The sequence below is a fragment of the Silurus aristotelis genome (assembly GCF_946808225.1).
Source record: "Silurus aristotelis genome assembly, chromosome: 8".
NCBI lineage: Eukaryota > Metazoa > Chordata > Actinopteri > Siluriformes > Siluridae > Silurus > Silurus aristotelis.
Window position 1 is genome coordinate 13,041,903 of NC_139581.1, and position 22,997 is coordinate 13,064,899.

Consider the following 22,997-nt stretch of genomic DNA (forward strand, 5'->3'; position numbering starts at 1 on the left):
TAAAGCAGGGGTAACTTGGTAGCTGCAAGTGGCTCTCATACAGTAGTCAAAATGCTAGTAGTTCAAGTGCTGTAATGATGAAACCTCTGTTTAAATAATAAACAAAAAAAGGTTTATAAGACAAGACGTAAAATTTCATGTTTAAAATGTAAATAACAATAATATACAGTGTTTTGCTTTCTTATTTTTATAATGTAAATGCTCAAATTTATTGATTTTGATAGAAATAACATTTTACTCACTGTAACTTAAGATATTTAGTGGTGAGATTGGATAAGGCAATTGATATTACAGTCAATTTTAAGTTGAATCAACTTGGTGTTTAGTGCATTGAACTTTAACTTTTTAAGTGGAATAAATTGACAATAAAAATATATATTATAAAAGATTTTAAGTTAAATAAACTTAGCATTCAAGTTAAACATACTCAATTCTTCATTACTCATTACGTTATTTTTTTAAGGCAACAAGTTTCTTCTAATTTTGTAAGTAAATTCAACTTGTCTGGGCTTACAAGTGTATACTTCTATGTTCCACATCACATCATCAACACAAAAAAAAAAATGCTTTTACATTTTGTATAGATAATATATTGAAATGTATGAATAATTAATAAAAGAAGATTCATTAGAAATTTGGTATATTAAAATCACTTTTACTTCAGAAGAGGAGTAGAAGAGAGTAACTAATGTGGATTATGATGATAATCAAATGGATTGTTTCTCTTTTTTACTTTTGGAGATATTCCGATTAAAATGTTTGACTTTTATGAGTTAACTGCAAAATAAATATATTTAAATAAAAAAATATATTTTAAGAAATATACAGAAAATGTAGGGTAAAATATTTAACCATTTTGACCTGGCCACTATATCAGCTGTGTAGCAAAGCTTTAAATCTATGCCTGTATATTTTTACAAGACCTTTTCTTATCTGGGTTAGTTTAAATCCATATATTATTGGGTTTAGGAGAGGAGGGACAACAAGAAATTCAATACCTAGTATGTTGCGCAGAGCTTGCAGTCCCTGGCTTTTGCCATAACGAGCATACATAGAGTCAAAGAGCAGAGCAATAGTAACATTTGTGAGTACAATTAAATGGGGAAGGCATGTCTGCATGAATTTTGCCCACTGTGTCTTGGACTTTAAAGCAGCTCTGATAATGCAAAAATATGACACAATGATGAACAAAGCTTGAGATACATGAAATACTATCAAAACATGTGCATACACGTTGTTGACGGTCACATCTGTGCAAGACAGCTTGACAACTTCCCAGTTAGTACAATAAATCTTGTCAATGACATTACCACATAAGCGGAGTTGTGCAGTGAACACCAGCCCTATGGAGGACTCTAGTATGGAGCAGAGCCAGATTAAAACTAATAATTTTAAAACTTTCTGAAGTGTCATAATGGAATGATACTCCAAAGGCTTACAAATTGATATGTATCTGTCATATGACATGACTGTTAAACATGTGTATTCACAGAAAACATAAGAATAAATAATATAAGTTTGTGAAAGGCATCCTGCATATGAGATAACATGATATTCTGCTAAAAGGTCAGCAAGGATCTTTGGATAGAAAGCAGAAGCTCCAAGTATTCCATTAATGAATAAATTACATATAAATATATACATAGGTTCATGAAGTGATTTGTCAAGGAAGACTGTAATAGTTAGTGTCAAATTTATAAACAGAGTCATACTATAAACAATTGCACCAACTGCAAAGTAAATATGTTTGTTTGTCCTTGTGTCATTTAATCCATGAAGCACATACATGAGCTCTCCTGAGGAATTTTCCATCACTTCTTTTCTGAAAATATGAAGACAAGAACTGACAATAAGCTTCTGAAAAGTCCTATAAGCATAGTTCTCCAGAATAATAAAAAAAATCCTCTGTATGGTTTATAATCTCTTTTGCAAAAGCTTTTGCAAGGTTTAAAGGTTTTACAGTCTGATAACTGAAGTTATTTTGTTTATCCTTTACTTAGAGTCTCTGACTGTCTGATACTTTGGAGTACCATTCCATTAAGCTTATATATATAGTTATTTTTTCAGTGAGGTGTTTACCATTGAACAGATGGAGAAACTCTCCCAGGAGGCAGAGTTGGCTAGGAGTGATTCGATTGGGAGCCACTTTTGTTTTATTCTTTGTTTTGGCATCTTTGCAAGTAATCCTGGTGATGAATACACAAATAAATTAATGCCTTTTAGTTACTGCATTTAAAACAGTGTGATGAACCAACATGTGGACTGATTTGGATATTTTAGATTAAGGATTTTCATCATATACCACAGAATGGTAGCTAATAATTATGTTTAAATCTAGAGTTCAAATAGAAATATAATATATGCAAATACTATTTTTAATCTAGTAATTTTCTTTATTGGTTTGCCACATGGTCTGGGGTAATTTATTTTAGCTTTTTATTATTTCGTGAGAAACACCTTACCAATAGCCACCCTATCTCAAGTGCATATATAAAAAAATTACATTGTTGTCACATACAGAGAGAAATTAGTATTTGTCAGATATTCTTGCAGGTTTTTAATGTTTTAATAGGTCTCTATGTAGCATTCTTGGTAATTTTAATCTTGTCCCTCTATATATTTTAAAGGAACCTCTTGTTATTGGATCACTGTGATGCTTTGTTTTCTCTATTTATTGATGCTGGCCTTTTCTGTATTTTATAGTTCACCAAATGTTTTGGAAATTGTTTTATACCACTCTTCTAATCAAACTCTTTCAACAATTGGGATACAATGCATGCATTGTTAGCTCTTTGTAAACCTTGGCTTAATCATTTGGATGAAACCAAGTAGATGTAAAGAGGAAGATGTGTCATTGTAAGTTTGTATTAATTGTTTGTATTAAAGCATGTTTGAGGTAATGTCATGGATTGGGCTTGCATGGCTGCCGTGAAGGTCCAAATGACTGAGATTGAGTTTATGTGTATAATAACCTTTCTTGCTGTAAAAGCCATATGATACATTACCTATAGAAATTGCTACCGTTTATTTCCTTGCATTTTTATGTAGATAAAGACAGTTAACATGCATTTTGTATTAGACAATTGCATTTTTAGGCTAATGAAAAATATTGCAATGCATGACTGATAAATGTTTCTTGATACCCAGGTGTGTCCTGTTGGATTGAAATATATCTTGGTTTTACATTTCAGTTTAACCCTCACTTGCTTTTAAAAAGGAAATGCCAACTTAGAAGTTTCCAATAAGATGCAAACCACTGGCCTAATAAACTAGCAACAGCCCCACAATGCATGGATAAAGGTATCAAGATCCCCCTGAGCAAATAAGCTTTAGAAAACAGAAATATGGTTGCAAACTCTTCAGAAAACTTATAAGCAGTAACAATCATAATGCCAGATTGACATTCTCAAAAAATGTACAGAGAAGAGTTGCTGAAATAAATTTCTGGAATAAAGATTAAACTATTTCAAAGAAATGGAAAGGCCAAAGTGTGGAGAATAAAAAAGTTTACTAATGGTCCAAAACATATTATCTCAGCTTTGAAGCATGGGGATGATAGTGTCATGTCATGGTGATGATGATAAGGTTTGGGCATGCATTGCTATCTAGAATCACCTTCATTTTAATAACAGCAATATGAAAACATTATCAGTACAAAACAGACTTATGTGAAATACATAAGAATACAAGTAATATTTTAAGACCACGACTTACCTTTTTAAATTCTGAACCCAGCCATAAAATAGGCTGTGTGCCTCAAAAGACAGTGACAAACAGTTTAAGGGATAGATCGAAGGGATAGACAAAATTAACCTTCTGCTATGATTTATTACCCTCACATTACTCCTAACACAAATACTGTTATTTATGGAGTGGGAGGAAGACTTTTCCCACTCTATAAAGGCACCATAAAAACTATACTTGTGGCCATTGTTTACTACTGTGACAAAAAAAAAAAAAAAAAAAAAAAAAAATATATATATATATATATATATATATATATATATATATATATATATATATATATATATATATATATATATATATGTATATATACATATATATATTGTTATTCTGTTTGTCTGCAACAACTGATATAACCCATCAAGTGCCTGCTAACAAGCTCATAAATGGAACCATGGTTGAGAAAGCAATTGATATCTGATGTTGGTCCATTTCTTTTCTGTAATTGTGAGAAAGATATGCAGCATAATTTAAATGTATTGTATTTGCTTGTCCTTTTTGAAATAGAGAGTGTATTTTAAAGTCTTGTCCTGTCTGGTTTGTTTGTGGGATACAAAATATTGACAAATATTTTATTGTAATTTTATGAGCACAGGGAATAGTACAATCAAAATGATAAAATTAGTAATTTCAGCAGTAAACATGTATTTCTGTACCTGTCTTTTGTCCCAAATAGATACTTCTACTGCAGCTCAACTGTCTGCTAGATATACATAATTACTTACATATATGGTGAATAAAAGAAAAAAAAAAAAAAAATCTAATGTAATCAGTAGACTTTTTGTCTTCACAGTGTGCTTGTTAAAAGATTACAATAAATCTTTTGCATTTGTTTGATGAAAACACTATGCAATAACAGTCAAAACATTTCTATTTTATGCAATAGCAATGTTGAATCTGAAGATTATCCTTACCACTTTCTTCCTTATTTTGGTCAATTTTAGTCCATAAATAAGAGGATTTAAAACAGGGGGTATAAAAAGGAAATCCAATGCCATGAAATTTCGCAAACTCTGAGGAAAAGATGTGTAACCATATCGACTGTAAAACACATCAAACAACAAAGCAATAGCAATATTAAACAGAGCAAGTAGATGTGGTACACAAGTTTGCATAAATCTAGATTTTCCCTCCTTTGACTGTGTGCAGTTCCTAATCAAGTGAACGTATGAATAAACAATCAGTACTGCATGTCCAAAATAAATAATAATAACTATATATCCAATCACATTGTTTAATGTTGTAGAGGAACAGGCCAGTTTAACAACAGCCCATGTTTCACAGTATAATTTTTCAATATTTGAGCCACATAGGGTTAGTCTTGATGTTAACAACACTACAATTGCCATTAAAATAATTGGGGGAAACCAACAAAAAATTATACATTTTACAACCGTTTGGTTGTTCATTTCGGAGTGGTATTCTAGTGGTTTACATATGGCCAAATACCTGTCATATGCCATTACTGTCAGAGTTGATATATCACATAAAACAGATGAATAAATAACAAATACCTGAATCAGACAACTAACATATGAAATTTCATGAAACTGGGTCAGTAAGTCATACATGAATTTAGGGTAAAAGCCTGTTGTGCCATAAAGTGCATTGATACACAAATTACACAAAAATATGTACATAGGCTCATGGAGCTGCCTATCTAAGACAATGCATAAAATAACAGTAATGTTGCACAACAAAATAACATGATAAATCAGTGTGGTAACTGAAAATAAAACATATCTATTTTCCATCGTAACATTTAATCCAGACAGGGAGAAAACTAAGATGTTGGAAGCATTATCCACTCTTGATTGAGTCTATAATAGAAAAAGTCATTTGTTTCAATTGATGATTACAGCAATATGTTGCACTTATTGGTTATCTGTTTGCCTACATAATAATAATAATAGTGTTTTTATATTTAAATTTATTACATAAAGCATGCATTTGTTCTTAGATTTACTTAATGATAAATAGTATAATAGATGGCAAAATAATAAGTAATTATGCCATACCATCTTGTGTCGTTGTGTTTGTTCGAATGCAGAGATGATTAAATTGTTTTATATGCAGTCTTGACATCATCCTTACTGACAATTCTCTTAAGACCTCCCCCAAGTGAAAACCATTATTTAATCATTAACACAAAAGATGATGTTTACTGTTACTATTTATGATTCATTTTAAATCCACAAATAAATTTAGCTTTTCACAAACAGATTTATCCTTACATTTTCTTTCTCTAAAATCAAGCATCATAACTGATTCAAGTCTTACTTGCAAAATGCTTTCACAATTGTGGTAATTGAATTTATATTTGGACAATATTACTGCCTGAACAATGCATGCATTAGTTCTCCCAGAGAAATGGTCCTTTTAACAAAATATTTTACTATATTTGTTGTTAAGAAAGAACCTTGTAAACAGACAAAATCTGGGTTTACATTTTGTTTTTATTTATTTATTTATTTATTTATTTATTTATTTATTTATTTATTTATTTATTTATTTAGCTTCTATTGCTTCTTTGCCTAATCATGTATGAATTCTGTATCCTGTGTTTTGAATTGTGTCTTTGTCCTTAAGCAAGTGTTTGTGTACATTGTTAAATTGTTAACAAATTAGCCTGTTGAAGATTTGCAGTAATTGTAGGAAAGGTGTTCAGCCCCAGGTGCTGAGGGATGATTGTGTTAAATGCTGAACTAAAGTCTATGAACAGCATTTGTATGCCTGACTCTCTTGTCTCCTTTCAGGAGCCTCGGTATCTGTGGAGCTGCATGGGAATGGTTTGCTTCCGACCTGTAATGTCGCTCATACCAGGTTACATGGAGGGGGTCCACATCTGCCCCACGCAGACTCTCCACTGGTTTCCCACAAGGCTCGGTACTTGGTCCCCTCCTTTTCTCCCTCTATACCCACTATATTTGTGAAGTCATATCCTCACATGGGTTTTCTTACCACTGCTATGCTGATTAAACTCAATTCATCTTTCTTTCCCTCCCTTAGATACCACAGATTTTGCTCGGATTTCGGCATGCTTGGCTGACATATCTTCATGGATGAGTGCTGATCAACTAAAACTCAACCCTATCAAAACAGAACTGCTGGTCATCCCAGGTAAATCATCTTCTGGACATTGCACTTCTTCCTATGGATGCTATTTCAATGTGTATTGAACAAATATTTTCATTTAACAAATTGTTCTCGTTCAACTTAATGTATTGACTCGATTTTTCATTCATTTAAGTCATGCCTGTGTAAAGCATGTGACCATGTTGGTGAAAGCTTTCATAAGATCACACCTTTTTGTGAACAAGACTTTTTTTTTTTTGTCTGAACGAACTGATTATAAAAAACTGGTCATTGTCATTCATGAATAAAGTTTAACAGAAGTAATATTAGAAAATAGTTCTACTGTCATTTGAGGTAAAAAAAATACTTATTAAATACAAATTAAATGTCTCTGACATTGAAATGTCTCAAGACTCTGCTGACTCACTGGTGTTGGTTTGGCAGACAACCACATACAAGTGGTTTATTCAGTTATTAAACTTTCAGTTTTTCAACACAAAAATTTAAAAGAAAGGGGACAACCAGTGCATTTGAAAAATGATGTTGTTTCTAACGTAATCTGATTCACATAGATGTACAAAAATGCCTGATGCTTTCATTCAGTGAGAACATGATGTATGTATATACGCAACAGCACCACTGTTCTTTTCTGTCCTTTTTTTAAAAAACACAAAATGACTTTTGAACAGACTTACTTATTGTGTACTTTGTTTGATTTATTAATAATATACTAAATCCATTGTCTTGTATACATATGTTTTGCTGCTGTAGCAACCCAATTTTCGCTCAAATATCTTTAGACATCAAGTCAATCCATGCATTCATCCTTCCGTCTATCCTGCAAATAATTAAAGACAGAAAAATGATTTTTTTACACACTTGTTTGAAGATGTGCCATCTGCAAATCCAGCCACAACTTAATGTACATAATGAAAATCTTATAACAATTGGACTAGGGTATATTAATAGACTAGGACCTATTTTGCCAACACTATTCAGTAAAATTAACCAGTTATTATCATTTATTAATTTGTTTGTTTATTTTTTATTGAAAAACATTTTGCCAAAAACAACTTGACAGACAAGAATACAATTGATTGAATAATACATTAATGGGGTAAATTATCCACATAAATTACAATCAGTGATAGACACAGACTGATAGACTTAGATTAGATCAATTCATATGAATGGTCTAGTCAAAAATATCCTAGAATTCAGACATAATATTACAGACTAATTGGAAAAAGAAACAACAAAAGAAGATAAAATATTTCATGACAACACAAACTATTTTCAGTTTAGACAGCTGTGTCTGAGAAACAAGTGCATTACATGCTTGCGTATTTTAGTCAGTTTAAATCCATAAATTAGGGGATTTAAAATAGGAGGTATAAAGAGAATATCCAGTGCCATGAAATTTCGCAGTGCTTGAGGAATTGAATTTGAACCATATCGACTATAAAAAACATCAAACAATAATGCAATAGTGATATTAAACAGTGCCACTAAGTGTGGAACACAAGTCTGCATGAATTTATGTTTGCTCTCTTTTGAATTCCTGCAATTTTTAATCAAGTGAATATATGAGAATGCAATCAGAATTGCATGCCCAAAATATGTTAATATAACTATGTATCCAAATACATTATTTACTGTTGTAGTGGAACAGGCCAGTTTAGCAACTGCCCAGGTTTCACAGTAAAGCTTTTCGATAGTTGAGCCACATAAGGTTAGTCTTGAAGCTAATGATACTACAACAGACATGCAAATAAATGGTGGAATCCAACAAAATATTATGCATTTTACAATTTTTTGATTTGTCATTTCTAAATGGTATTCTAATGGTTTACATATTGCAACATATCTGTCATATGCCATTACTGTTAAAGTTGAATAATCACACAAAGCAGATGAATAAATTACAAAAACCTGAGTAAGACACCCTGCATATGAAATAATGTGAAATGGGGCCAATAGATCATACATAAATTTAGGGTAGAAGCCAGAAGTACCATACAATGTATTTATGCATAAACTGCACAAAAATATGTACATAGGCTCATGAAGTTGCTTATCTGAGGCAATGCAAAAAATAATAGTAATGTTACACAATAATATAAACTGATAAAGCAATGCAGTCAAACAAAAAATCACATATCTTTCTTCCATTGTCATATTTAATCCAGAGAGAGTAAACACTAAAATATTGGAAACATTCTCCATCTGTAATGAAAATAAAATATTATATTAAAGATAAATAAAATTTTATTATATTAAAGATTAGGCAGATGCTGCACAACTGGTTTTAAACCTTGAAGCATCATTTCCTCTTTCCTGTTAGGCAGTCAGCAGGTAAGGAGGCATACAATTGCAAAGCAAAAAGAGTGAACAACTATTAAAATTTGTAATGCTTTTATAATCTTGACTCTTCTGTGCATTTATATTGTAATAATCAGTTAATAATAGCACAATGTTTTGCATATAACTTTCTAGAAATTACACTAAACATACATTATTTAATTGAATGTTAAACTATTATTCAGAAAATATTACGAAAAAGTGTTGTCAGGTTGGTTTCAGGTTTTAAACTCTTAACATTAGTAAATATTAGGTAGATTTATCTGTCAAAATATATTTTAATATTTTAAATAGTAAATTAGTAAATAATTGTCATACCATCTTTTGTGTCATACCATCTTTTGTCCTTCACTATGCATAGTGCATCTGTTTATAAGCACAATTGCAATGCATCATTACTATTAATTATGTCCAGGTCCCTTTAGACAACTTCTACTTGAAAAACAGAATATTTAGCCAGTCTGTGTATCAAAGATAGGAAAACTGCAGCAAATAGCCTATTGGTGTACTCCACATAGCAGATCATCTGTGTCCACATAGCGATTGTTCACAATATTGTGTTGTGCATAAGTACAAAGTAAAGTTTAATATATCAATTAATGTTGCTTAATATATTACTAATATGCTGTTTTGTGTAAAAATAATATTTGCTCCACTCACCTTACAATTTAATATAGAATACTATACTAATATTGGGTAGGGCCTCCCTTTGCCCTCAAAACCACATCAATACTTTATGGCAAGTACTTTATTCCACAAGATGTTGGAAAATGTCCAAGTTGCCATAATTGCATCACACAATTCAGGTTAACTTTCCTGTTTGTCTAAATCTCCACAACTTTGTGTTGTGGTGCATTATCTTTCTGGAAGTTTAAAATATAATAAGCAATTCATAACAACAATTTAATAAGCAAATTATGTGCCTCCCATCACCCCCTAAAGTCTCCCATACAACAAAATAGCCACAATTCACCAATATTGTAGCATGATAATGCACCAAATCACAAAGCAAAAGTTTTCTTAAAGTTTTCTTGTATATATATATATATATATATATATATATATATATATATATATATATATATGTATATATATATATATATATATATATATATATATATATATATATACAGCATTGCTTTAATCCTCCGGAGCATAAGAGCTCGTAGGACATGCTGACTGACTGCAAAAACTCTGTTAGACACAAACATAAAATAGATCCATTCAGTCCATGTAAATCACATTTTCATGGAGCTCACTTTCTGCATTTGTTGAGAACATTTTTTGCAACCACATATGTTTGGAAAATCTTTGGTGAAACAATTTGTTGTGAAAATTTTTTGCAACCACATATGTTTGGAAAAGTCAGTTTTTCTAATGTTTTTGTCTTGACTTTCACTATTCGCAACAAGTAAAATAATTCTTACTAATTATCTGCAATACAGTATTTAGACCTACATCTAATTTTACAAAACCAGTTAAAAGATTTCCACAGACAGAGAATTTGAAAATTGTAAAAAAAAAATAATAATAAAAAAAATAAAAAAGTCCTCGGAAGGTCACTGATTCCTCTTTTGTCATGCAGCATGGTTTAAAATGCTATGAATGCTGTTTTCCTGTTTTGTTCATGCCATGTAATTTGTTACACAATTTACCATTGTTGTTATACTTTTTTGAAAAATGGTATCGTGCATCATGCAGAAGTTTAAAACTCATTAAGTTAAAATACATGATAAAAATCTAAGTTTCTTTGTTTAGACCCATGCATGTGTATTTGATAGTGGAATGTTCTTGTTTGTTTTTGCCTGCCTGTTATTTGATACCGGCTACATAATAAGATCTCATGTCATTGCATATGTTTTGTTCTGTTTATATACACTAGAAATGACTATAAAAGCCTCTTGACTTGACTTGACTAGTAGCAATGCCCTCCACACTACTGACATTCTGACACAAGTATTCATTTTATTAGAACTTTTAATTTCTAAACTTGGTCGAAAATTTACAACAACCTTCAAGTTTACCAAAATGTAACAAATGCAAATGTTATGACAATGTAGGATTAAACTGATAATTATAGGTACAATTTACTCATAGATTGTATACAATATATTGGCAAAAGTATTGGGTCACCTGACCTTTCCTGCTATATTTGGTTCTTTTTTAAACTGTTACCACAAAGCTGGAGGCACTCAATTGTAATAATAAAATTTTGCGTTCACTTGAACTTGGAAACCCAAACCTGTTCCAGCATGGCAAAGCTCCTTGAAGATATAATTTACATGCTTTGTGCACCCCAGGCCTCCTCACCTACATCAGTACCTGCCTTTCGTAATACCCTTGTGGCTGATGAACACAAATATATCAATAAGCACACTCCAAAATCTAGTGGAACAGCTTCCCAGAAGAGTGGATGGAATTATAAAAGCAACTGGGACTAAATGTGTAATGCTTTGCTCAAAAATCACATACCATACTTATTACCAGGTGACCCAATACTTTTGGCAATATAGTGTATATTTATTGGATAGTGTAATTATTGGATTACTATTTTTCCTTCAAACACCACTTTTAGCTATTTGTTATGACACTTATGATGCTATTAAATATCAGTTAAGTGCCCTGATTTGACTTTGTAATTAATTTTTCATGTTTTCACACAACAATTTTCTTAATTTCGAAACTGTGCCTATATTTTGTTGCTTTATGCTCTCTATTAGAGAGTTCATGGATACCTTTATCTGTATGCTACTATGCAAACAATAAATGTAATCTGTAAATTAGAAAAAACTAGGTAAAAAAATAAGAAGAGAAAACAAAACTTTGCATGTTTTTATTCACTCAATTCTAATCTCTAAATATGTTCTTACTTTACATATATGAGCCCTTTAATCCTTACAGTTATGAATTTACTGGATGTATTTACTAATGAGTGTTAAATAATAATAATAATAATAATAAAAATAAAAAAAAACTATTATTATTTTTCATAAAACATTACCTTATTATGTTTTGAGAACAACAATGACTGAATAGTATTCCCATAACCTGTTTACGTATTTTAGTCAGTTTTAATCCATAAATAATGGGATTTAAAATAGGGGGCATAAAAAGAAAATCCACTGCAAAAAAATTTCTCAAAGCCTGTGGAAAAGAAGTTGAACCATATCGACTGTAAAGAACATCAAATAACAAGGCAATAGTAACATTAATCAATGCCAGCAGGTGTGGCATACAAGTCTGCATGAATTTGTGCTTGCCCTCTGGTGACTTTTTACATTTTTCAATCAATTGAATATATGAGCAAACAATCAACAGTGCATGTCCAAAATACACAAGTATAATTATGTATCCAATTACATTATTTACTGTTGTAGAGGAACATGCTAGTTTAACAACTGCCCAATTTTCACAATATAGCTTTTCAATATTTGCGCCACATAAAGTTAGTCTTGAGGTTAGCAAGATTAAAATACCCATGGAAGAAAATGGTGCGAGCCAACAAAAAAGTATACATTTTATAATTTTGTGGTTTGTCATTTCTGAGTGGTATTTAAGTGGTCTACAAATTGCCACATACCTGTCATATGCCATGACTGTTAAAGTTGAATAGTCACATAAAACAGATGAATAAATAACAAATATTTGAATCAGACATCCTGTATAAGAAATACTGTGAATATGGGAGAGCAAATCATACATTAATTTAGGGTAGAATCCAGAGGTGCCATAGAGAGCATTTACACATAAATTACACAAAAATATGTACATAGGCTCATGAAGCTGCCTATTTGAAGCAATACAGAAAATGATGGTGATATTACACAGTAAGATAAAATTATAAGCCAATACTGTCAACGAAAAAAACAGATAACTGTATTCTATGGTTCCATCTAAACCAGAGAGAGTGAACATTAAAATGGTTGAAATATTTTCCATTGTGAATAGTTGTCACCACCTTCCTATGTGCTAGAATCTGTAAAGGAATAATTTTAATAAGTTTATTCAAAGATTAATCATTCATACACAGATGCTGCAAATGTTTATACCTGTCAAAGTCCCTTTGCCTCTTTGTCTCTAGGCCACAGTCATTTTTGCTGTATGTGAACAGTAATTCCGATCTATGAAGTTTTTGCAAAGGTGTGGCTTTATATGTAATGGGTTTGCTCTATGTCTTAGAGTTCAGATGTCTAATGCTTCTGTGTTGTTTCCAAGCTACTGTACCTTTGAGAATCATTGATAACCGGCATGAACCTGAGCATTGTACAAAATTTTATAAATAAATTTAAAAAGCTGCCTTGCCCATAAATAGTGCATTCAGCAAGATTTTTTGGTGCCAACACTACTAAAGACTATTAATGGGCAAGGCAGCTTTTCAACAATCTTTTAAAGAACTTTATAAATACGATATATTTTAAACCCATAATTTATTCACAATATAACATTGAAAACAAATCAAATGTTTTAACTGAGAAAATGTACCAATCTTAAGAAACAAAAGGTAATTTTGAAATTGATGTCAGCAACACATCTAAAAAAAAAGTGGGACTAACAATGAAGAGCTGAAAGGACGTTTTGCAACTAATTAGGTTAATTGGCAATGGGTCTAACTAACATGATTTGGTATAACTAACATGATTTGGTATAAAAAGAGCATCTTTGAGAACAGAGTCTTTCAGAAGAGAGATGGGCAGAAGTTCACCAAGCTGTGAAAAGCTACATCTTCAAATTGACAATCAATTTCAAAATAATGGTTCTCAACATAATTGCAGGGATTTTGAAAAAAATATCATCATCTACAGTGCAAAATATCATCAGAAATTTCAGAGAATCTGAGGAAATTTCTTTGAGCAAGGGAAAAGGCCAAAACCCTATGTTGGATGCTCATGATCTTCGAGCCCTTAGATGACAGTGCATTAAAAACAGGCATGAAGCTGTGATGGAAATCACTGCATAGGCTCAGAAATACTTCCACATCACTGTCTGTGAACACAGTGTGCTGTGCCATCCGAAAATGCAAGTTAATACTCTATCATGCAAAGAAGAAGCCATATATGATCATGATCCAGAAGCTGATATAAAATGGTATGTGGCAAATTGTTTTGTGGTCATGCAAATCAAAATTTGACATTCTTTTTGTCAAGAATGGTCCCCACGTCCGATGGATTAAAGAGTAGAGGGACCTTTTGACTTGTTATAAGCTCAGCTCAAAAGCCTGCATCTCTAATGGCATCCTATACTATTGCCAAGACCCAGGACTGTTGAGCAGCTAGAATCCTATATTAGGCAACATTGACTCCCCAAACTCCAGCAACTGGTTTCCTCAGTTCCCTGACGGTTGTTTAAAGATGTTGTATGTTGTAAACCTGGGCCTGTCCCAAGTTAAAAATTACTTTTTCTTTTTGTAATGGTACAATTTTTTATTGTAATCATTTGATATATCATATCAAAATCAAATCAAATCAAATTTTATTTGTCACATACACACACATCCAGGGTACGACACGCAGTGAAATGCTTTTTACGACGGTCCGGCATGAGGAAATAGAATGGGGTGAAAAATAAAACAAAGAAAAAGAAGGCATAAATAAAGTATAAAAACTATATAAAATATAAGAATATATAAGGATATATATGAGATGTGTATACAAAAAATGCTTATGGCAGTAAGCAGTAAAACCTTAAACCACAGTAAAACAACAGTAAACAATTTAATGGTGGTTTTTGATTGTCCATAAAGTGTCCGTGTGCGGTGTGGTGTGGTGTAAAGTGTCCATAAAGTGTCCATGTGAGGTATGGTGTGGTGTAAAGTGTCTGTGTGTGGTATGGTGTGGTGTAAAGTGTCTGTGTGCAGTATGGTGTGGTATAAAATATAAAGTGCACTGTGCTATGCCAGTCCAGAGATTAAAGTGTTAGTAGTGTAAAATTTTTTATTTTTCATGTGAATAAAATATGGGTTTCATTTAAAAATCATTGCATTTTTTTATGAATGGAATTAAAATGGAATCCAGAACCAGTGTATGCTCAGCAAAAGGCCAAGCGTTCTCCACATTGTGGGGAAACAAATTAATGTCCTCAGCAGGACTGCAAGGCTGAGCAGAATTCTTCAAACACACTTTGGCAAAATTTCAGCGAGCCAACGCCCAAAAAATTAGCATTGGTTGTCATCCAGGGTCTCAGTTAGTCTGTGTGCTATCTTAAAAAAGACTGGTTGGAGAAAAGAGAGAAATAATTTTTTGTGTCATGTATTTTGATGGGCTGATCTATCCATTATGAGTATCTTTTCTTATTAATGCAATCAGTTGTATTACAGTCATCTTACATGGATCACATTTTTCCTCATTTACTGAACTGTTGCTTTTAAATACAAATGCATCTTCAGATTAATTAATGCATGTCTTTCCCCATACTTTGTTACCAAACATTATATATGTTTTACATGTTAAATTATAAATATATTGAAAATAAAAGATATATGCTTATCAGAGCTTCTATTTAATTGCAAACAGCAAAAAAATTTAAGATTACAGATAGAGATTGTTCTTAAAAACAATTCAGATTTTGTCAGTTGTTGAAATCAAGTTTTATTCAATTTATTCAAATATTTGATAATTTTTTTTACATTTAAACCATGCAGTAATTTTTTGTTTTATTGGTTACTTGTCTTTTTTTATTTAACAAATCATGTCTTCACACATCAAACCATAAAGGGTCAATTAAATCATATGAAAGCCCATAAAATTCCATTATGGATACCACCATTCACAAACATGCTAACACTCGTTCATTCTGATAATATGACATTGTCAAACATTTGTATTAATTTAAATACAACTTTATCTGAACCAAGAATGTAAAAAATTTACTTTATTCACTGATAATAGTGTATTTATTTAGGACTACAAATATTTCCTTATTTAAACAAACCATGGTACATTCACTGCATAATAGCAGGACAAATGGTTTAGCTTCCATGTTGAGAAGCAGCTAATTTTTTTGATACTTTTAAATGATGTTGAATTTTTCTGCGAATATCAGGAAAATTAAGACCATAAACAACAGGGTTTAGGACAGGGGGTATAATCAAAAACTCTAATGACAGAATGATAGCTATTACTGGAGGTAAATTTTCAAAACGGGTAAAGCTCATTTCACAGAAGATGGTAATTGAGTAGTTAACAAAACTCACTAAATGAGGAAGGCAAGTATGATAAGCTTTGCTCTTTAACTCTTTTGAAGATTTCTGACAAATCATAAGAATTTTAATATAAGAATACAAAATAAAACTAAATGGTATTAAAACTGTCGTTACTAGCACAATGAAACCATAAATGTTTTCGAAAGCAGCATTTTCACAAGAGAGCTTTGCAATTATCCAGTTATTACAATACAGTTTTTTTAAGTCATTACCACATAATCTTAGCCTAGCAGTGACAATTATCCCAAGACCAACAGAAAACATTGGATAAATCACAGAAACTGCTACCATAACAAAAAGCACTTTGGGTGTCATGATGCTGTGGTATTGCAATGGCTTACTTATAGCAACATATCTGTCATATGCCATTAATGTTAAGATAGTAAATTCATATGATGCATAGGTATAGATGACAAATGTTTGTATATGACATCCAGAACGAGTGATTGAGTGAGAATATAATAACAAATCAGTTAGTAATCTTGGAAAGAAGCCAGCAGTGCCGTACAGAGAATTAACTGATAAACACGCTATCAAAATGTACATAGGCTGGTGCAATCCAGATTCCATAAATATTACAAAAATTATGATGGCATTAAAGAATAAAATAGTACCATATAGCAGAGATCCTAAAATGAAATAAATGTATCGAAAGTAGCCCATGTTTTCAAACATGGAAAAAAAAAGAAGAGTATCGTTTGCCATTACACTTAAAAACTTTGATGTTACTGTCTTGAACTGAAATGAAGAAGAAGCAGAAAATAATTTAACATTAGATAAAACATTTGTAGAAACAAACATGTGATTTCTATAACTTAAGCCAAAACATTTTAAATAAATGATAATAAAACATCAGATTTAAACATGCACGCTTATTAAGGGGAAAAAAATCATTATTAAACGTAAAAGCTTACTGTACCTTTTTACAATAAACTGCATTGACATTCACAAAATAAGATTCAATGTGAATATGTAAACATTTAACACTTGCCTAAGCTTATATAGTATATGACCTGTCACTAAGGATTTCCCTTGGAGTTAACATAAGTAATTTGATGATTAGCAGTTCCTAATTAGCTGTTAGAATATGATGTGAAAAAGGCTACATGCAACTTAAAAACATACATCAACCTATTAGGGTGTATTATGATTTTTTCCTTCTGTTGTAGTTCTAAATATGTTTAACAGGTAAGCTATTCAAATAAAGAATATGTCACGATACATTACATTATTGTAACGATTTTATTGTAATAAATATGCTCTCCAAGTAAATTCAAAATGCAAGAGTCAAAATGCATTCTTTGTCAGCATATATTTTTTTTTATAAAATAAGCTAGAAACAAGCTGAAAACATATTGCTCCATAAAACAGGGTGGGAAGTTCTTATCAGCTTTGCGCATTGTTGTGGAGTAATTGTCATGCTATTCCTGATATATGTATTTGCTCCAGGTTTCGGTAGATGGTGTATGCATTTTACAAATAGTCATACAAATTCTCAGTGAGATTCCTGAACTGGAATTTGACATGTCCACTGTAAAACATTGAGCATTTTTAAAATTTAAACATTATTTTAGCCCATGTTTGTGGGCGCAAGTTTTATTTTATGTAGTTTGTGGTTCTGGTGAGAAAAAACATCCCCAGGGAAAGATGCCACTGCCACCATATTTAATTATAGGGACATGTTAATTGAAGTATGTACTGAACTTACACCACACATTGCATTATGAAGCTTAAATACAGTATCTCCATCTTGGCCTTACATTTTCACTGGGTCTCTTTCATGTTGGCTCTTTTGTGCCCAGTAGCTAATTTTATGTGTGCCCAACTAATCTAATTTAAAGTGAGGAGCTCATAGTTTGGACATTAAACAGGAGTTATTTCTTAAGGGGTAACTCTTCGTGGTTGGTGACATAAACATGTTAGAGTGCATCTGCTTTTATATTAATGTAGCTGGGGCAATAGTATCTGGTGAAGTGTAAATGGGCAAAAATAAGAACCAGAATGCTTTTCTTAGGTTTAATTGCTTGGCTGAACAGAAGTATTCACCTTAATCTTAATAAACACTTTCTGGATGTCATAATATTTGGACAGCACAAATAATGGAGCATGGTCTTCAGACATGGAAGCCAGTGCAGCATAGGAAAACAGAGGAATACTGCATGCAGTATAGTGACCAGCATGTGCACGAATAAATGTTGGAGCTTCAGCTCAAAGTTGAGCCCCCTGATGTCAACGTATTCTGCAAAGTAAGTTTGATGAGTATGGCCCTGAAACCTCATCAACAGCAGACCTTAGTAGTTACTTTGGTTGACTATATATCCAGTCCATTCTTCCCCAGCAATGGCAGCCCCAAGGCCTGTCTGAAAAAGATGACTAACTAAATCTGTTTATGGCTAGAAAACGGACATTGAGCATTAGTAAAACCAAGGAGATTTAACAGAAAGTGGTACATTTAGAAAAATGTTTTTTGAAACAAATTGTTTTTTCTGGCAGAACACCTAAAATCATTTGTATAATTGTATAATCAGTGGTATAGTGTAAAAAATTCAGAAAAGTGTATATTCCATTCTTTTGTGATGCCTGTTTCTCCTTTTCCATGACTACCTGCTTCTATATAAATGAACATCTAGAAAAAACGTACTCTCCCTCAAATCTTTAATTGTTTATTCTATTCTACTACTCATTTCTAATAAAATATAAAAAGCACATAGACTGGTGAAAATTTACTTTTTTTAGAAATTCACATGAAAATCCTAGTCTTTCCGTACAGTTGCAGTTCATGCAGAGCAAATTCAGTCCTATGTAGCTTAATTGGAATCTGATGAGTGACCATTTAGCTAGTTCATAATAAGCAATATTTTAAAATATGCTGCCTATCTTGCTTTGTTTTGTGTAGTGTCCAGCTCAAGTCCAAAAAAACTAAAGGGGACTAAATCACTTATCACCATTACTTTTTAAATATTATTTTGGTGTGTGTGATTTATTGGTATAATGTATTGGTCTTTTTAATTTTTACTGTTCTGAGTGAGAGAACATCTTACTTTTTGACAAATTAATCTGTTAATAGTTAGAGCAATTCTCACACAAATGGTTTATTATACAAGTGCATCACAAGAAACTCATTACATTTGATAGTTGGAAAAGATGTTAGGAATGCCTAACCACAAAAGGCATGCAAACCTTAGATTTCAGTTGTGCATTTATCAAACAGCAAAAGTATATACACATTACACAACAATTACACAATGCAAATGTTTTCCTAGTTCATTAATCCCAGATGAGCTCTCTGTCCACCATCTCCCAATTGGTGTCTTTCTACAGAGCTTTTATAACCAGGCCAATTTAAGCTAATTGTATTTTCATTTTAATTAGTCCCATTGGTAAACACATTAGAACAAACACATTGACCATGACGTATGGAAGACCTAATCGACTATCTAACAGCACAAAAAATGTAGAAAATATGAATTAATCCATCCATCCATCCATCCAGCCATCCATCTATCAATCTTTATTCTGAGTGGTAGGTGGATTGACTACTTTAAATTGCCCTTTTTGTGAATAAGTATGCCAATGTGATTACATTCAGGCTGTAGTCCACCTTCATGTCCAATGTTCCCAAAATGCTTTTGGTGAAAATGAATGAATCAATAAATAAAAAAGGTAAATTATTAGGTAAATTGGCAACATGATTGGGTATAAAAAGAGCCTCTCAGAGTGGCGGTGTCTCTCAGAAGTTAAGATGGGCAGAGGATCACCAATTACCCCAATGCTGCAACGAAAAATAGTGGAGCAATATCAGAAAGGAGTTTCTCAGAGTAAAATTGCAAAGAGTTTAAAGTTATCATCATCTACAGTGCATTAAATCTTGCTACATTACCTGTATGGTTAGGAAACTTAAAATCAAATCCACTTCATAGTAAATATTCAACATCTTAATGTTAATGCTTTTCTAGGCCCCAAAATCTCAATACATAAATTATTTACTGTATGCCAGCACCACCAGTTAGTCTGAAAATTCCGGTCTTTTTGAATGTATTAATATTACAATATAACAATATTGTGTGTGTTGTGCTTGACAAGTGTTTCTGTTAATGAAATCAATCACATCATTGTAACAACTTCCTGATCCACCCTTGTAAATGAGTTTATTATCTTCTTTTGTGAAATACATTCTTAAAGGCTTTATAAAACACATAATATACTATATTGTGTGTATTGTTTTGTCATTTTCTTCTATGCTTTGAGACTTTAAGAACAATTTGGATGTAATTATAATTAACAGAAAAAAAATGACAGGCCATTTAAAACATTGTAAATGACTGTCTTGGGCCCTCTCCCTTTACCAATTAATAGTCCTTAAAAACATGTATTGTGTAATGCAGGTTAAGCTCTCTAATATCCCCATGTGACCTAATACTGCAAAGATAAACATATTTTGTTACACACTAAAAAACACCTTAAAACCATAGTAATCAAAACAACTTAAGCCATTCATCCCTAGAGAACAGTGTACAATATCCCATGGTGTGGGTCCAGACTATTAGAGCTGATAATTGAGTCCCACTGGTCATGCAGTCAACAAACCACAAGTTGTCTTGTTTGTGTCAGTCTTTACACTATAAAGGAAATGGCAATGAATAAAAGTATACAAAATCCAATGGCACTATATTACATGGATTTCTTTTTTTTGTGTGCACTGAAAATTAAAAATGGCTTTTCAGTTTGAATGGACATTCCAGCCTATTTATTATTATTATTATTATTATTATTATTATTATTATTATTATTATTATTATTATTATTATTATTATTATTATTGCAATTTCTTAAAAAAGCATATACACATATTAATAAACATATTTATCATTTCATTTTAAGCAAATGAACATCAGTCCACTACAATGTATTGTTCTCCTGAGACTACATGTTTGTTTTTTAGTTTAGTAGCTCCATAACAGTGTAAATACCATAACAGCACATTAGTTTACAATACCTTATAATGCAGCACAAATAAAAAGTGTTATAGAATGTAAAAAAAAAAAAGTAATTTTATTCTTTAAGAACCCTAGTTCAGTTATATGCACAAAATAATGATTTGGTATGAAATAATAGTTACCATATGTAGCTTATAAACTGAAAGTGTTGCAAATCATTTGACATTCACAATTCTCAATCAGACAATAAGTGTATCTTGTCTAGGGTTGGAAATATTAGAAAGAATATTGTAGTCTAACTGAATACAAGCATCTGTCTCAAACATATTGATTTTACTGACAAAATCTGAATACAGGTACATGAAAAGAATGTCACTTAAACAGAAGAAATAACAGTGACACTATGGCAGGCCACACACACTCACTGGATGCATACAAGAGTAATGTTTAATGAGCAGTTTGTCCTAGTTTGGACTAGGCCCCAGTAACAGAAAATTATAATTCTGTAGCATCTGATAATATTCTAAAGAAGTGTTTTCTTAAAATTCTGTGGCCTTTTCAGTCTACAAAGGCTATTCAACAGTCCTTAAACTTTTACAAATGCCCCAAATGCCCCAAAACTAAACTTTTTTCTAAATATTTTTAACAAATATATAAAAATTAAGTAGTTAAATAGTTAACACTTTATATAAATAGTTTAATAGTTAGTACTTTATACAATGTTTTGCCTTTTTCTCACAAACCAAAAACTGTGATCATAAATATGAGAATTTATTCATTATTTAATATCCACTTTATTCTTATGATTGGGTGTAAGGCTAAAAAACACCTGGATTTGATACCAATCTATGCGCACTATTTCTCTTCTATAATTAATTCAGAAATTGCTAATATGAGTGTTACTTATATAAACTTTCATCCCTTTAGTTAACATGCAGCATTTAACTTTGTTTTGATTAGAGAAAGTATAAACATATCTCATATTAAAAAAGTGACGCAAACAGTCTTGTCAATTAAGGGTCAAACAGGGTGTGTACCATGAATTTACCATGAATTTTTATATGATAGAGTAACTAAAACAGCAATCAGAGTTGAAATCCCTGGACTCACTGGCAACAACACCCATCACTCTGTCTCACACAATAAATATAGGTGACTTTATCCTGTGGCAACACTTAAAATAACTTCCTGCGTAACTGAATCAAAGGCGAATTGATTCTGTATATGCTTCTTACAAGATTTTATTTGTCTTAAGTTTCAAGTAAGTATTTATATATAAAGCAATACTTTTGATAGATAATAGATAGATTGGATAGATAATCAATTATAGATAAATCATTTTTTATGCCAAAATTCTGTATTTGTATTCAGATTTTTCACTTTAACCGAATTTGTAATTTTGTTCAATTGTTTAGAAATACCTGCCTTTCTTTTTGCAACTCCAGACAAATCTCTGTGCCATTAATTTTGAAGTAATGGGAACTTCTAAAGGACAGTTTCATCTTTGATATCCATTTCCTTCATTTAGCTACAGAGGTCATCAATTTAAAAGAAACACAATTGCAAAAAGCATACTCAATGCTCTTTTAATACTTATCAGATCACTAAAAACCAGCTGTACAGTCTAATTTTGCAATTATTACTACTTCACCTCTCAATATAATTTAGTTTTTACAAAGAAA

At 31.6% G+C, this 22,997-nt stretch overlaps 5 protein-coding genes across 5 annotated transcripts; all 5 read right to left on the minus strand.

Annotated features, from left to right (window-relative positions):
* Nucleotides 1-873: 873 nt before the first annotated feature.
* LOC310730570 (olfactory receptor 5M5-like) lies at nucleotides 874-1,812 on the minus strand (the record flags this gene model as incomplete). Its single annotated transcript, XM_083549586.1, has 1 exon — nucleotides 874-1,812. One exon carries the CDS (start codon nucleotides 1,810-1,812, stop codon nucleotides 874-876), a length of 939 nt encoding a protein of 312 aa, XP_083405712.1.
* Nucleotides 1,813-4,619: 2,807 nt separating this feature from the next.
* LOC310730572 (olfactory receptor 1D2-like) lies at nucleotides 4,620-6,783 on the minus strand (the record flags this gene model as incomplete). The annotated part of the gene is made up of 2 exons (XM_083549588.1): nucleotides 4,620-5,564; nucleotides 6,706-6,783. 2 exons carry the CDS (start codon nucleotides 6,781-6,783, stop codon nucleotides 4,620-4,622), a joined length of 1,023 nt encoding a protein of 340 aa, XP_083405714.1.
* A 1,332-nt stretch (nucleotides 6,784-8,115) lies between these two features.
* Nucleotides 8,116-9,045, minus strand: LOC310730573 (olfactory receptor 52D1-like; the record flags this gene model as incomplete). The annotated part of the gene is made up of 1 exon (XM_083549589.1): nucleotides 8,116-9,045. The coding sequence occupies one exon, from the start codon at nucleotides 9,043-9,045 to the stop codon at nucleotides 8,116-8,118; it is 930 nt and encodes a 309-aa protein (XP_083405715.1).
* Nucleotides 9,046-10,320: 1,275 nt separating this feature from the next.
* On the minus strand, nucleotides 10,321-13,119 carry LOC310730574 (olfactory receptor 52D1-like; the record flags this gene model as incomplete). The annotated part of the gene is made up of 2 exons (XM_083549590.1): nucleotides 10,321-10,374; nucleotides 12,229-13,119. The coding sequence occupies 2 exons, from the start codon at nucleotides 13,117-13,119 to the stop codon at nucleotides 10,321-10,323; spliced, it is 945 nt and encodes a 314-aa protein (XP_083405716.1).
* A 3,025-nt stretch (nucleotides 13,120-16,144) lies between these two features.
* LOC310730575 (olfactory receptor 51L1-like) lies at nucleotides 16,145-17,083 on the minus strand (the record flags this gene model as incomplete). The annotated part of the gene is made up of 1 exon (XM_083549591.1): nucleotides 16,145-17,083. The coding sequence occupies one exon, from the start codon at nucleotides 17,081-17,083 to the stop codon at nucleotides 16,145-16,147; it is 939 nt and encodes a 312-aa protein (XP_083405717.1).
* Between the last annotated feature and the right edge of the window lie 5,914 nt (nucleotides 17,084-22,997).